A 17,534-nucleotide genomic window follows, 5' to 3' on the forward strand; every position below is an offset into this window, starting at 1 on the left:
TCTAAGCTGTTGTCTTTCATGACTGATCTGCTGTGTAGTTGCTGTTCAAAGTTGGGGTAAAGAGAGAGGGTGAGCATGTTACAAGTGAAAGTGATAACTGGTCGAGGCCTCTCCTGGGTAGGACAGGTGGAAAATGCCTTCTGTCAATTAATGCACATGGCATAAGTGAAAGATTTGAATAGGATTCTTCTGCTTGCTTGAAATTCTCGTTCCTCCAGTATGATGTCAAAGAAGTCTTACCAAATTAATTATGTAAACCTTTGTCAGCAATATCACCTTTAGTTGGGAATCTGATTGCATAAAGCAGATTGCCCTTTCCTCCCATCATTGCTCTGATAAACAGTTAGGTTTCCAGAACACTTGTTGAGTGTTGAGTCCAGAGGATTCGAGCAGACAGTGTATTTTATAACTGTTGGAGTAATGTGGTCATGGTAATTGCCTGCCATTAGAAAATGAATTCAGAACTCCCATGTTTCACAGGCCAAATTCTGAAAGAACTCTAAAGCAACCCTTGATTCTTTTCATTATACATATTCATGTAATTTTGGATAACTCTGACTCCCTGATCAACATTCATTAATACCATCAAATGCTTTAAATCACCTCATTTAAAACATTTTGTTCTGTGATCCACAAATGACTAACATTTGGAGAAGTTTACATAATACAAATGATGTGCATGTTTAGTGTAAATGAAAGATTAAAATAGGAAGCTAAAAGTAATCAAACATATGCAGGAAAATGCTGAGGGCCTAGTAACTAAAACAAGGATTTTATACCTTCTTTTCCTTTAAGCTGCTTCTAATTGTATTTTAGTTGGGGATCTTATGAAATATCATATTCTCGGGTGAATAAAGTCACCCAAGTGCTTGGGGATGTTTTGAATTTGCTGATTTCCTACCTTGCCCAGACAAAAGCTTTTCTTATTAGATCTGATAAGGTGCTCATTTTAGCTCAGTTAGGACAATGGACCTTGATAACCTAACTTTCGTGCCTTGAAGAAAGAAGTTTAGGGATTGTCAGTACACATTTGGCAATGTCCTAAAGTGGTAAAATAGGTTTAATACTTTAACCAGAATCTAGTTTTTTTTCCATTCAGCAGTGTTTTTATGTGCACATTTAAAAAATACATCCACAGTCATTTATAGTTGTCCATAATATAGGACTTTCTAACTATGAAGATAGAGTTATTTGAAGAGAATCACCATAGTAACTGTCACATTAAATAGCACTTACATTATCGCTTGCAAAACATCTTTTAGGAGACACTCACTTGACAGTTTGTTAGAAAACCATGTATATTAGGGTATGAGAGTTATGTAATTGATTGTGATGTTTGGGGACATTTTATAGTAATCAATAAGGAAGCATAGATTTGTAACCATTCTTAAAGAGGTGTTTTTTTCCTCTCTCTATATATACCTCTTCTCCAAGCCTACACAAGAATTTTTAAGTGAAAAATGAAAAAAAAAATATATTAACTAAGAATTCAGAGGACTTATAGGATAAGGAAGAAATTACACAGTTTTTAGAGATCAATTTATTTGTACCACTCTGAGACTGGTCCCTTAGAGGGCAGAAAAGAGCAATGGGCAATACTCCAGAGCAAATATTGACCAAGACTAATTGTAATATTAAATCCCCCTAGACCAGATATTTTCATTTGGAATATTTCAAGATCAAGATCAAATATGTATACAAACTTTAGAAAGACATAAAGCTTATTCAACTAAATAGAATACCTTGGATGTTTGTGTGTGTGAAATATATATATATATATAAACCGTTTTCAGCATTTTTCTCAACGACTCAAGGTTCTTAGTTTAGCCTCACCATAAATTTTATTGGAAACAAAAACTTTTAATACCCGTGAGCCTCACTAACTCTGTGCTCAAAGATTTTCTAAGAACACCTCTTTCCCTAATGAAATCTTTTTTCTCTTCCCATTTTAGCGATACAGTGTGGAAATGTCCATCAGGGACCTGAAAAAGACGGAGCTGCTTAGTAAGGTTGAAGCTTTGAAGAAAGGTGGCGTTTTACTACCAAATGATCTCCTTGAAAAAGTGGATTCAATTAATGAAAAATGGGAACTGCTTGGGGTATTTGCATTTTTATTACTGTTTGTAGGTTATGTGTACATTTTTTGTGTAGTGAAGTACTCTATCTGTCTGATTTCTAATTTGAGGCACAAATATCTCTCTCTTTCAATTCACTACCTACATTTCAAACAAGCTATTCATGCTATTATGGGGGAAAAACACTGCTTTTCCTCCTCTGTTGATTTTTCTTTTTTTAACTCTGAGCTTGTCTCCTTTCAGATTTTTAATAATTTTGGTTCTTTAATACATAAAAAAAAGTAAGTAAAATATGCCATGTATTATGGGTAGGCACCAAGTCAACTATAATACAGTATATCTGATATACACTGACTGTCATGCTTGAATGAATGTTAATAGAATTTGTTCCAAAGGTACACGTTAGAGACATCCACTGTTTAACTATTTACTGTACCCTTCAGATGAAAAGTGGAGTTGTCACTACAGCTTTCAAGTCACACTAAAGCCACCAAAACAAAGATGCAAATTTGACCCAAATCTGAATTGCAGAATTAAACTGGCCTCTGTTTTGTGCCTCAATTTCCAGCTCACTTTTAACAAAGGCCAAAAAAAAAAGTTTCATGTAATTCATTTCACGCCATGATGGGCTGGGTCTCAGCCAAGCACTGAGATGCAAGAATCTGGCAAAAAGGCAATATAGAGATTCTGTTACCCAGAGACCAGGATGGCACTGTGCAGGGGACAGTTCTGTCCTTTTGTTGGAAGACAGCTGAGAGAGAGAGGTTAGACTCGATTTTTTCATCAACTTCTCTCTTAAATTGCCTTCACTTCAAATCAAGGGTAAGCTAAATTTGTCAATTACTTAAATGATTAATTCTAACAGCTAAGTATGGGTGGTGTCAGTTATGGAGCATGGTTTTGCATGCCTTCCCTTTCCTGACTTTTTTTTTTTAATTTTTAAAGGAATAATACTCCAAAAATATTTTGAATAAAAAGCTCTCCATGTACCTTGATGACTTGGAGGAATGCCATGTTCAGTTTATGCCATGCTTAATCTAGGTGATTAAAAACCTGCAAGTAGAAATCCTTGCTCTCTCATCTAAATTCACCACACTCTGCAGTTGTACAAAGTAACTTAAAACATTAAAAGTTTTTATTCTGACCTATTGTTACATTACTTTTCAATTATTATTAATGGCTTTCATTTTATTACATGGTGATTTAGATCTGAACCTACTAAATTCTATAGAATTCATTGATCCCATTCAGGAGAAATGTCGTTAGTGTCTGACATTTTAAAGACTGTTTACTAAATGATGAGAGCAGCAACTTTATTTGCTCAGTAGATAAAGTGATGGTTTGTCTGTGGTATATTTTCACATATCTGTTTCTAACTTGATAAATAATTAATAATAATCTTTTTGGAAAATTGTTTGAAGCATGTCATATATATAGCTCCCTAAACAAAAACTTGAAACCAAGATAATATTTTAAAAAGAACCAGAATGTTTCGCTATCCTTTATGAGCCAAATACCTTTAAAATGGTTGCCATTTTGACAGAAATATCGTTTGAATGCAGTATGCTGAGTGTTTTTATGATTTCTGGGGAGAGAAGGGTGGAAGGAAAATTTGAACAAAACCTGTGCCATACTACCACCACCAGGCATACAGCTTTAATTGGCATGATTACATTTTAATTGGCATGAAAAAAAATTTAAAGACAAGGATTTTAACTTCTAACAATGGTAAAATAGAGGGATATGGTTTTTAATATTACTTTCATCTAAGGTGAACAGTGTGGAATGGAAATACATTAGAATGAAATGTCAGTGGTGCGTACAGTTTAATCTGTGAAATTTTGTCCCCTGTGCTGCATATTACTCTGTCTCAATTGCATATTAAACAACCCTATCAAGGCAGGCATTGGCATCTGCTGTGCTGACACAAATTGTGAATTAAATGAAATTGATGTCCTCTGTCGTATATTTATGAAGACGGACCATTCTCTGAAGTATTCTGTTTATGAAGAATTTATGATTGCAAACTGTTCCAGAACAAAAAAGTGGCAATAAATTCTTTTTTGTGACCCTACCCTCCAAGGGCATTGATTTCACCTCCTGCTGCTACTTTTGTTACAGCATAAAAACAATAGCTAAATCTGGATTCCACTGAGGGTCTTCAAATTATCAATATTTGCACCATGAAAATACAAGGGTGTTGCCAGGAAAGGCTATTTTTCTGTTACGATCTCCTAAAGATACTATTTACAGAACACTACGCAGCAGATGAATGTTGGTTGACTTCATTTTATTTGTATTTTAAAGCTGATATTTGTAGGTTTAATTCATCCTTATAGATTAACTCTTTCTAATGCTCCAGAGTGTTTTTCACCAAAAAAAAAAAAAAAAAGCTAAAAAGCCTTCTCTGACTATATTCCATGCCATAGTGGTTCATCTAAGCAGAGTTCTAGCATAGTGGATTGGGACTCATTTTAACACTTATTTTAGAAATTCTAGCATCCACAAATGCGAAACGGGAAGAACTGAAAGGTTGAATGATTTCCAGGGCAGGTAAAATCCACAACTAGCACCAAGGAGGTTGCCCCTTCTTCACAGCCCTGAATAAGAAGGTTTGGGGAATTGTACTTCCCAAAACAACAAAAAAAGAAATTTCATTCTCTTTTGTGCAGTCTTCTCTTGGCCTCTTTAACATATTGATTAAACTCAAACTTCTATCTCCTGAAATTTTTAGGCAGAGAATTTTTACTGTAAACTCCTGTCATGAGAATTCAAATGAATTTTTATCAGTGACCATGGTGAACTTTTGGGTCAGAGCTCCTTTCTGTTAGAGGAAATTATCACTGAATGAGGTCTTCTTAAGCCTCTAGTGGTAATCAGAACAACACCCATGGCTTGAGAATCAAGTTCTTAATGGAACAATGAGCTCATCAGAACTGAATCTCAGTCGTGACATGGCGGGTGCAGCAGACACCTTCCAGGTGGGCTCTTGTCACCAGCCAAACTGGGATATGTATTTGGTACCTGTGCTAATCAGTGTTTTTTTTTTTTTTTTTTCTGTTGGTGTTTTTGTTTTTAATCTGCTGCATTAGAAAACCCTAGGAGAGAAGGTCCAGGACACAATGGCGGGCCACAGTGGGTCGAGTACACGTGACCTACTCTCTCCTGAAAGCGGAAGCCTGGTAAGGCAGCTGGAGGTCAGGATCAAAGAACTGAAAGGGTGGCTGAGAGATACAGAGCTTTTCATCTTCAATTCCTGTCTGAGACAAGAAAAGGAAGGAACAATGAATGCTGAGAAACAACTGCAATACTTTAAGGTAATAAAAAAACAATCAAAGTTGATAAAAAGCTTTCTTTATGGTAGGGATGAAATATTTATCAAGTACATAAAGTATTATACCCATGTATCTATGTATCACTGTGCACTTAAATGTTTCCTTGAATTTATAGACACCCTCCACATTTCTTATATGCCAGCGTCTGTGTGTTTATAAAGATGAACATTAAGCATATCAAATACACTTTGTGTAGGGGAAATCTCTGCTGCTTGTGGGTTTTGTGCAGTGCCTATTGAAGGAGGGCTTTGATAAATTAAAAGCAGACCAGCAGACACTCAAGACTACCAAGGACTTTGAAAGGCAGACCTACATGTTCTATAAATAATGTGGCTAAAAATACTTCTAGAAATTGATATGATAAAAGCACGTGATTTAATTGAAGAGTATTAATGCTAACAAAAGGAAATAAAATTTTTACATATGAAAGAATTAGCTACTTACGGAAGGAAGAAATAAAGTAAAAGAGGTTCCTACATTAGAGGCATTTTCCTCCATAGAAAAACATCAACCTTAGCAACACAGCCATGTGCGTGTTTGTTGTATGTCCACGAAGAAGTGTTCCCCTTGTTTGTTCCCTGGTTTACACAATATCTATTTAAAAGCAGCTTAAAATTCAAATGCTGGCTCTTACCAGCCACACTAGCCTGTACTACTTGAGCCCTCCCGTAAATTCAGTGATTATTTGGGCTCTGGCCGGTGTCAGCCTAAGGCTTTTGGGTTGCAAACCTGAATTTGCTGGCTTGAGAGGTTTGAAAGAGGAGAAAGGGGGAAATCAAGAAGGAAAGAACTTCTTGAGACCAAGCAAGTGGTTCTTCTCAAAGCCTTCTAGGACCAGGTTTTCTTCATCTCATACCTTCTGCCCTGCCCTCTTCGAGCAGTCTACATATCAGAGAATGTAGTCACATGTAGCTCACCTTCCCTTGCCAGACAGGCAGGCTCCCCTTTCTCACCTGCATAACCCAAGAGGAGGCCCCCGTCCAGGGTAAGGGCACTGTATTTCTCAGTAAACCATCTGTATCACACACCTACACATTGCTTTTTACTTGAATTCCTTGTCTGCCATTAAGTTGAAGTTAAAAGTCTCTTGCCGAGGCAAATGGGTTTCACTCTCTACCATCTAATATCTGAAAGATTTGTTATTTGACCTCTGCTTAACTCTAACCCCCCATTTCAGGGAGATGGAGTCTTCAGATATTTCCCTCTGTGTTATTTGGACTTTACAGGTACCTTGCAAAGCATCCTGGTCACCAATAGGCTAGATGTTGCGTAACATATTTTCTTTCTGTTATGCCTGTATTGTAGCTTTAGTGAACTGGTCAGTGGCCCCAGTTAGTTTTATGACCTTGGTCATATTTCTTGTATAATTCCTGGTGCCTCAGTTTCTTCATCTATGAAATGGTATGCTGGTAATATGTATCTCACATAGTTATGAGCTCATATGTGTAAATCATTCTTTCTACTTTTTGTGATGATGCATCCATAAAGGATGAAATTTCTTAGTATTATAAGACCAAAGATGTTACATAATAATTGGAAACAGTAACAGGAAGTTTGTTATTACAATTATTTATATACCTGCCTACCTACCCACTTGGCTCATACATAGGTAACTGAAAGCCAGTTTTTTCCACATCCACTATTATCATAAATGGAAGCATAAGCAGTTCTGCATTGATTCACTGATGCTGCCAAATGATGTTAGCTTTATGCTTTAGGTTTGTACAGTGTCATCAATGTCATTTTCAGCTAGGTCCTAATAACAAATTAAAAAGAGATTAAAAGAGACAGAGATATGTCTCTCGGCTTCCAAATCATTAAACAGTTTCTAGGAGTTCCAGTCATTCGCTAACTAATACTTTCTGGCCACTAGGGAATATTCACTACACCTAATTCATTATTTACCATGTGTACTTTAGTGCCTGAAAATCATCATAGAAGTTTTCTTTTAGAAGTACCAATGGCATCCCACTCCAGTACTCTTGCCTGGAAAATCCCATGGACAGAGGAGCCTGGTAGGCTGCAGTCCATGGGGTCGCTAAGAGTCGGACACGACTGAGCGACTTCCCTTTCACTTTTCACTTTCATGCATTGGAGGAGGAAATGGCAATCCACTCCAGTGTTCTTTCCTGGAGAATCCCAGGGACGGGCGAGCCTGGTGGGCTGCTGCCTATGGGGTCACACAGAGTCGGACACAACTGAAGTGACTTAGCAGCAGCAGAGATACTTTTTGCGGTTTTATTTTTTTCTTCAAAGATGATTTTTCTTTAGAGCATTTTTATGTTTTCAGTATCACTATTCATTAAACTACTTTTATGCCCCACTTTCGCTTATTTGGCTATTTTTTAAAAAATATAGTTATTATTGCATTATAGTTAATAATAATATAGTTATTAATAATAACTAAATAATAAATGATAACAACACTTTACCATCTGAGCCACCAGGGAAGCCCAAACTAATAATACAGTTATTATTATTTTAAAAATAATAAATAATATTTCCTACTCCAAACAACAGATAGGATTTTGATGGTAATATGTAGCTCATCCTGTGTTTTCCCCAGCCCTGTTCCATCCCCTGCTACCCTTACCTAAGATAGCATGATCCTGAATCCCACATCTCTATCTACTTGCTTTCCTCTGGTAGGAAGGAATATTTTTAATTTTAGTTGCTTTTAACTTCATTAAAAGGTAATCATGCTGTATGTTATCTTTTAGGATTTCTTTTTCACTTAACATGATAATGCCAAGATTCATTCATCTCATGGAGTGTGGCTGTAACTCACTCACTTTGACAATGTGTGATATACCGTTGTATGTCCATGTATTTCACGTAATGCTACTGGCAACACATGAGGTTGGTATTAGGATCCTGACTTTGCAAATGTGGAAACAGGCACAGGGAGGTTAAATTTTGTGTGTCTAAGGCCACACTTGGTAGAATTTGGTTTTCAATCCGGAACTGTCTGACTCTTCTAAAGCCCATTCTTTGAACTTCTATGCAAAATTGGTATTTATTGGTATTTACTAAATGCCTTCCCATGGCAGATGACTCAAAGGGAAGAGCAAGACTAAACTAAACATGATTGTTTCTCGGTGGTAGTTTTATTAGTCACAGTCTTCAGCAATTTGGCCAAAATAGCAAATGGCTGTAGCTATTAATGATCTAGAGAGGTGAAAATATTTGTGTTTTTGTTTTACATATTTGTATAATATCAGTGTCAATTTCTTTGCCATGTATCACTTTTATTTATTTCTTTCTTAAATTTTATTTTATTTTTTAACTTTACAATATTGTATTGGTTCTGCCATATATCAAAATGAATCCGCCACAGGTATACATGTGTTCCCCATCCTGAGCCCGCCTCCCTCCTCCCTCCCCATACCATCCCTCTGGGTCGTCCCAGTGTACTAGCCCCAAACATGCAGTATTGTACATTGAACCTGGACTGGCGACTCGTTTCATATATGATATTACACATGTTTCAATGCCATTCTCCCAAATCATCCCACCCTCTCCCTCTCCTACAGAGTCCAAAAGACTGTTCTATACATCAGTGTCTCTTTTGCTGTCTCGTACACAGGGTTATTGTTAGCATCTTTCTAAATTCCATATATATGCTTTAGTATACTGTATTGGTGTTTTTCCTTCTGGCTTATCATGTATCACTTTTAAAATTGAAGCTTTTAAAACTTTTTGAGATTATGGAGTCCTGATGATTTTCTTTTATGACCTGGAACTCTAGTCTCTTCTAAAGTTTTGACCTTGAGGAATTTGGTCAGATAAGCTAAGTGCATCTAACATGACAGCACTTAAAAAAAAAAAAATAAAGCTTTATGCATATTTGTTGTAATAAATGTGTTTCCTAGCCACAATTATAAATATTTCTGAGCTGTTTGCTCTTTAGAGCTTAGTGTATAATTAGTTAAGTGTTATGTATATTACCACATTCATTGGAAGAATGAAACCACATGTTTGTAATATAATAATATTGTAATATAATGTTTATAACCTGTCAAAGTCATAATTGGTAATAGGCATATGCAGAATAAGAACTTTTTACTTACCCCAAATCCAAGAAAAGCAGATAACCTCTGCCTTCCTAAGTGATAAAACCACTTAGATAAGAGAGTTATTAAAGAACCTTTGTATGTCAAAAACTCTTCGTCACGTTCCACCTCTTCTTATGGGTTCCCAAATGTCTTCTGCTGTCATTGGTCACACAGAAGACAGGCTTTATCCACAGGGTTTAGCTTTATGATTCTCCATTCTCTAAAGTCTTAGGCTTTTAACAGAATGAATTTCTTTATGTGACACCCAGAGTAATGATAGATAGGCCACAGTGCACTGCCCAGGAGAACAGGGAAGGAGGGTGCTGCATATAAAAATGAAAATCCGTCGCTTTGTAGACACAACCATTTCCTTCTCAGAGCTTGGTCTGGGATGAGAGAAAGGATCAGGGTCTTACGTTTTCAGAAAAAGAAAAAAAAAACAGTTGTGGAATTTATTCTTTTCTTTAAGGCAGTAATGTGATAAATGTGGGATTAGACGTGAGGCAAAATTCTACCTAAGAAAGAGTCAGAGCCCTGGATGGGAGAGACAGGAAGGTGTGAGCCCAGGGACAGAAAGGCAAAAACGGTTCAGGAGTGAGCACACTGTGACAACAAAATGCAGAGAGCACATCAGAGATTTAATGAGGCCAGCTGGCAAAGGGCCCCTTAGAGCTGCGTGTGTGCAGCTTCAATGCCATTGGCTGAAAAACATTGCTTTTTAACAGTGACCCTTCAGAGAGAGAGAAAAAAAAAATAATTCCTTAATCATATGTTCCTTGTACCCTGTAACGAAATTCATTATTCTAAAGACTCAAATTGGGAGAAATTATCCATTACCAGTTAAAGGAGGCTGCAGCACTGGACTGGGTCCAGAACCAGCCTAGGAAGGATAAGTTTAGACCAGCCAAGAGGCTCTGTCACTGACAAGAATGAGTGGAATAGATATGGTAACCTTCTCAATGACCGATGTCCCAAATTTGGTTACTAATTTAAATTTGACCAAGCACTTTATGCATGTTATTATATTTAAACCTTACCCTACCAATTTAAGTTGAAAATTGTGATCACCTTCTTATGTGTGTTTTATTTATTTTTATGAGTGAAGAACTTGAAATACAGAAAGTTAATGTGAATTCAAACAGTAACCAGCAGTGAAGACAGAGAAAAAGCCATGGGCTTTAGGTTCAAATTTTAGTTCTGTCATTTGCTGACCCTTAAATACACTGAAACCTTGTTTTACCATAAATTAAAGGTTAGCAAACATTTTCTGTCAAAAAGCAGATAATACAGTCTCTGTCGCAGTTCAACTCTGCTGTGCTGTGCTAAGTCAGTTCAGTGTGTTAGATTCTTTGCGACCCTGTGGACCATAGCCTACCAGGGTCCTCCGTCCATGGGATTCTCTAGTCAAGAATACTGGAATGGGTTGCTCTGCCCTCCTGCAGGGGATCTTCCCAACCCAAGGATCAACCCGAGTCTCTTATGTCTCCTGCACTGGCAGGTGGGTTCTTTACCACTTGTGCCACCAGGGAAGCCCATTCAACTCTGCTATTGTAGTGTAAAAGCAGCCACAGACAATATGTAAATGAATATATATGGTGTGTTCAATAAAACTAACTTACTAAACTGTTTACAAGAGCAGTTGGTGAGCTAGATTTGACCAGCAGACTTTAGTTTCCTGACCCTGTTCTAGATTACAAAAATTACCAAAAACATGGTGATGGGTGCCATCTGCATGCTAGAACTGCAATAGGAGGAACAAAACATTCTTTTAATAACTGTGACAATGACAGCCAGTACTTACTGAGCGCTCGTAGAAGGCGAGTCACAGTTCCTAATTTTTTCCATTCACTTATTTAACACTCATCACGGTCTTGAGACAGTTGGTTTATTATCCCCTATTTATGGATGAGAAAACTGAGGCAGGGAAAATTGAAGTTACTCAAGATCATACTGTTAGTCAAGGATAGAGCCAATAGGCCAATAGTCAGACCTAGAAAGTTTGTTCCTGAATCTGCCACTACTTTGTAGACTCATTAGTCCCTGGGTCAAAGAACTATTTCTGGAAGAGAAAAACACATTAATTTGTAGCTTGATCTGTTGTTCCTTCCATTTCTGATTACGTGGATAGCCATCTATAGGATGTTGGGTTGTAACCCCATCAGGAGTTATAACCCCTGGCTATAACCTGAAATCAACCCCCATAAGCAGAGGGCAGGAAAAGAGAAGAAAGAAGCTGACCACTCCAGATTGGTAGTTGGCAATTTTAATAAGAAAGGAAACAGGAGGTTTGTCATGGGCAGCTATGAGACAAATAGATTTCCATACCTGCCAGAATCTTAAAGGTTTATATAGAGGCTTGACCTGAGTTCAGTCATATATGGAGCCCATTTAGTCTTGTCACCCACTCTTATCTCAAGGCCTTGTCCTTGGGACAGCTTCTAAGAGAGACAGGGGTGGAGAAGAGGAGTCTGCTAGCCTAGGTTCAGCTTGAAGGTCAAATGGATAGTCATGCAAGTGAGTCACTGTTTTAAATTTTGGAAGTTAGAATTTTTAGAGTAGGGTTTTTAGCAGAATTTCAAATTAACTAGGAAGTTTGCAGCGTTACTAAGTAATTAGCTGAAAGGGAATATCACTGATGTACTTTTACAAAATAGATAAATAAAAGAGCTAAACACAGTTCACATGGTTTAAGAAGTATTTTCCCAAATCTCACTCTGTCATTTCCAGAAATAAAAATAGAACCAATCTAGCCAAGAGATTTAGAGGGAATTTCCCATGTCCACTATAATCAATCTCAAATGGCACCACAAATAATCACACTTCCTGTGTCCTTCAAAACTCTCAATATTAGGAGGTAAGGTTGAGGGACAGAAGAGAATATGCTGGAATTTTGAGATATGAGGAAGGAGGCCATGTGCCCTATAGGATCATCTCTGCTGCTTTGTCCTAGAGCCATTCATTACAAACTTGGTAATGATGCTGTTGGCAAAGCTGCAAACAAAGAATTACAGTAATTCAGTCTGGCTGTAACAAAAGCTTGTAAAATGCCTTCAAAATCAACAGACCTCAGACAGGATTTAATCCTTTCTATGTGTCTTAAATGCTTTTTTATAAAGCAGTTATATTAACCATATATGTTCATAAAAAAATACTGAAATCAGCTTTTATCAGATATTTTCCCCCACTGTATATATAAAAAAAAATCCATCATCTAACACTTCTTTGGAAGTAATTTTAAGTAATTAGATACAATCCAGAATTGCCTTGTAAAGAGAAAAACATTGGCTGGATTAAGGTTGAAGTTCAAAGATAGCTTTAAATAAATGTTATTCACACTAACCATCGGGGTAGTGGGAAGACCCACAGGAAATTTTTACAGGCAATCCCAGTGTAAGCCTTCTAAAGTAAAGAAAATGGAGTAACTAAGGCCTAATTCATTCTGAGTACACCTTTTTCTAAAAGACACTGAATGATTCCTAAAGTGGGGCATTTTGCCTCTGAGTTAAAGATGCAGAGAGGTAGCTATGTACTCATTTCATATGTGTCATTTGTATTATTGCTCTCATATATGACTCAGATGGTAAAGAGTCTGTCTGCAGTGTGGGACACCTGGATTCGATCCCTGGGTTGGGAAGATTCCCTGGAGAAGGAAATGGCAACCTACTCCAGGATTCTTGACTGGGAAATGCCATGGACACAGGAGTCTGGCAGGCTACAGTCTATAGAGTTGCAAAGAGTGGAACATAACTGAGTGACTAACACACAAGAAGGCTGAGATGGTAATCTAGAAAGATGACAGATATGTCACCTGTCCTTACGTTATTGCTGCCTGCTGCTGCTAAGTCACTTCAGTCGTGTCTGACTCTGTGCGACTCCATAGATGGCAGCTCACCAGGCACCCTGTCCCTGGGATTCTCCAGGCAAGAATACTGGAGTGGGTTGCCATCTCCTTCTCCAATGCATGAAAGTGAAAAGTGAAAGTGAAGTCGCTCAGTCTTGTCCAACTCTTCACGACTCCATGGACTACAGCCTGTAAGGCTCCTCCATCCATGGGATTTTCCAGGCAAGAGTACTGGAATGGGGTGCCATTGCCTTCTCCTTATTGCTGCCTAGAAAACCACAAATAACCATCTTTAGGCTCTGAAACCACAGTGATGAATATTTCTGTTCTTACTTGATTTCTTCAGTTCAGTTCAGTCTCTAAGTTGTGTCCAACTCTATGACCCCATGAACCACAGCACACCAGGGCTCCCTGTCCATCACCAATTCCCAGAGTCCACCCAAACCCATATCCATTTTCGGTGGTGCCATCCAACCATCTCATCCTCTGTCGTCCCCTTCTCCTCCTGCCCTCAATCTTTCCCAGCATCAGGGTGTTTTCAAATGAGTCAGCTCTTTGCATCAGGTGGCCAAAGGATTGGAGTTTCAGCTTCAGCATCAGTCCTTCCAATGAACACCCAGGACTGGGCTCCTTTAGGATGGACTGGTTGGATCTCCTTGCAGTCCAAGGGACTCTCAAGAGTCTTCTCCAACACCACAGTTCCAAAGCATCAATTCTTCTGTTCTCAGTTTTCTTTATAGTCCAACTCTCACATCCATACATGACCACTGGAAAAACCATAGCTTTGACTAGACAGACCTTTGTGGACAAAGTAATGTCTCTGCTTTTTAATATGCTGTCTGCTGCTGCTGCTGCTAAGTCACTTCAGGCATGTCCAACTCTGTGTGACCCCATGGATGGCAGCCCACCAGGCTCCTCTGTCCCTGGGATTCTCCAGGCAAGAACACTGGAGTGGGTTGCCATTCCTGCTCCAATGCCTGAAAATAAAAAATGAAAGTAAAGTCTGTCAGTCATGTCCGACTCTTCGCGACCCCATGGACTGCAGCCTACCAGGCTCCTCCATTCATGGGATTTTTCCAGGCAAGAGTACTGGAGTGGGTTGCCATTGCCTTCTCCAATATGTTGTCTAGGTTGGTCGTAACTCGCCTTCCAAGGAGTAAACATCTTTTAATTTCATGGCTGCAATCACCATCTGCAGTGATTTTGGAGCCCCCAAAAATAAAGTCTGACACTGTTTCCACTGTTTCCCCATCTATTTCCCATGAAGTGATGGGACCAGATGCCATGATGTTAGTTTTCTGAATGTTGAGCTTTAAGCCAACTTTTTCACTCTCCTCTTTCATTTTCATCAAGAGGCTCTTTAGTTCTTCTTCACTTTCTGCCATAAGGGTGGTGTCATCTGCATATCTGAGGTTACTGATATTTCTCCCAGCAATCTTGATTCTAGCCTGTGCTTCCTCCAGCCCAGCATTTCTCATGATGTACTCTGCATCTAAGTTAAATAAGCAGGGTGACAATATACAGCCTTAACATTATTTAAATATTATTTTAATTGTTAATAAACTCAAATTAGGAAGAAACTGGGAGTACACAATTGTAGAATTGCCCTTCATGTAGATACGGTTGAAGCAGTGAATTTGATCCACTGCAGTGTAGAAGCCTAAATGTGTGGGTTCAAGATGCTTGAGTTTATCCTGTTTCTACCTATTTCTAATCCATGATTTTTCTTAAAACCCCAGGATTCTTATCTATAAAATAGACAGAGTAATAACACCTAACCTCATAGAGTGGCTATGAGTATTAAATGATATAATATATATGAAAGTTCTTTAAAATAGAGCCTGCCTGATGGGAACTCAATACATATTAGCTATCAACATTATAATTACTATAGCATAAACTTGTCCTTCTTAAAAGGCATTTATTTTAAAACAGTTTTTAGTATCTACAATAGATAACATAAGTGGTAAATAGTAAATGGAGACCTTTCCATGGGTTTCAATTACTTCAGAATGAGTTGTATGATCGTTAGGAACTGAATTATCTATTAGTTGCATCATTTACCTATTACTATGTAGGTAAGGATCTAGATCTGATAGAGTGCCTGACGAACTATGGAATGAGGTTCGTGACATTGTACAGGAGACAGGGATCAAGACCATCTCCATAGAAAAGAAATGCAAAAAAGCAAAATGGCTGTCTGGAGAGGCCTTACAAATAGCCGTGAAAAGAAGAGAAGCGAAAAGCAAACGAGAAAAGGAAAGATATAAACATCTGAATGCAGAGTTCCAAAGAATAGCAAGAAGAGATAAGAAAGCCTTCTTCAGTGATCAATGCAAAGAAATAGAGGAAAACAACAGAATGGAAAAGACTAGGGATCTCTTCAAGAAAATCAGAGATACCAAAGGAACATTTCATGCAAAGATAGTCTCGATAAAGGACAGAAATGGTATGGACCTAACAGAAGCAGAAGATATTAAGAAGAGATGGCAAGAATACACAGAAGAACTGTACAAAAAAGATCTTCACAACCCAGATAATCACGATGGTGTGATCACTGACCTAGAGACATCCTGGAATGTGAAGTCAAGTGGGCCTTAGAAAGCATCACTACGAACAAAGCTAGTGGAGGTGATAGAATTCCAGTTGAGCTATTCCAAATCCTGAAAGATGATGCTGTGAAAGTGCTGCACTCAATATGCCAGCAAATTTGGAAAAGTCAGCAATGGCCACAGGAGTGGAAAAAGTGAGTTTTCATTCCAATCCCAAAGAAAGGCAATGCCAAAGAATGCTCAAACTACCGCACAATTGCACCCATCTCACACGCTAGTAAAGTAATGCTCAAAATTCTCCAAGCCAGGCTTCAGCAATATGTGAACCGTGAACTTCCTGATGTTCAAGCTGGTTTTAGAAAAGGCAGAGGAACAAGAGATCAAATTGCCAACATCTGCTGGGTCATGGAAAAAACAAGAGAGTTCCAGAAAAGCATCTATTTCTGCTTTATTGACTATGCCAAAGCCTTCGACTGTGTGGATCACAATAAACTGTGGGAAATTCTGAAAGAGGGGAATACCAGACCACCTGATCTGCCTCTTGAGAAATTTGTATGCAGGTCAGGAAGCAACAGTTAGAACTGGACATGGAACAACAGACTGGTTCCAAATAGGAAAAGGAGTACGTCAAGGCTGTATATTGTCACCCTGCTTATTTAACTTCTATGCAGAGTACATCATGAGAAACGCTGGACTGGAAGAAACACAAGCTGGAATCAAGATTGCCGGGAGAAATATCAATAACCCCAGATATGGAGATGACACCACCCTTATGGCAGAAAGTGAAGAGGAACTCAAAAGCCTCTTGATGAAAGTGAAAGTGGAGAGTGAAAAAGTGGGCTTAAAGCTCAATATTCAGAAAACGAAGATCATGGCATCCGGTCCCATCACTTCATGGGAAATAGATGGGGAAACAGTGGAAACAGTGTCAGACTTTATTTTTCTGGGCTTCAAAATCACTACAGATGGTGACTGCAGCCATGAAGTTAAAAGATGCTTACTCCCTGGAAGGAAAGTTATGACCAACCTAGATAGCATATTCAAAAGCAGAGACATTACTTTGCCAACAAAGGTCCATCTAGTCAAGGCTATGGTTTTTCCTGTGGTCATGTATGAATGTGAGAGTTGGACTGTGAAGACGGCTGAGAGCCAAAGAATTGGTGCTTTTGAACTGTGGTGTTGGAGAACACTCTTGAGAGTCCCTTGGACTGCAAGGAGATCCAACCAGTCCATTCTAAAGGAGATCAGATCAGTCCTGGATGTTCTTTGGAAGGAATGATGCTAAAGCTGAAACTCCAGTACTTTGGCCACCTCATGCGAAGAGTTGACTCATTGGAAAAGACTCTGATGCTGGGAGGGATTGAGGGCAAGAGGAGAAGGGGACGACAGAGGATGAGATGGCTGGATGGCATCACTGACTCAATGGATGTGAGTCTGAGTGAACTCCGGGAGTTGGTGATGGTCAGGGAGGCCTGGTGTGCTGCAATTCATGGGGTCGCAAAGAGTCGGACACGACTGAGCCACTGATCTGATCTGATGTAGGTAAGGAAGGCCACAAGAAAGTTGTTTTCCTTTCAAGTCTAGAAAAAAAAAAGGAGGTAGTCAGCAGACCTCCTAAGTTTGCGCTCTGACCTATGGACTGGACAGCTTTTCTAGGGTGCAGAAAACTAGATCCC

General features: G+C 38.6%; 1 protein-coding gene across 2 annotated transcripts in view; it reads left to right on the forward strand.

Moving 5' to 3' along the window:
• AKAP6 (A-kinase anchoring protein 6) overlaps window positions 1–17,534 on the forward strand; it is a 501,487-nt gene that overhangs the window by 412,834 nt on the left and 71,119 nt on the right. For both annotated transcript variants that reach the window (XM_027521919.1, XM_027521920.1), the window contains exons 10-11: window positions 1,953–2,099; window positions 5,168–5,392. In XM_027521919.1, the coding sequence (XP_027377720.1) occupies window positions 1,953–2,099; window positions 5,168–5,392 (372 nt within the window). The remainder of the gene's footprint in view (window positions 1–1,952; window positions 2,100–5,167; window positions 5,393–17,534) is intronic.

The sequence above is a fragment of the Bos indicus x Bos taurus genome, chromosome 21 (assembly GCF_003369695.1).
Source record: "Bos indicus x Bos taurus breed Angus x Brahman F1 hybrid chromosome 21, Bos_hybrid_MaternalHap_v2.0, whole genome shotgun sequence".
NCBI classification, from domain to species: Eukaryota; Metazoa; Chordata; class Mammalia; order Artiodactyla; family Bovidae; genus Bos; species Bos indicus x Bos taurus.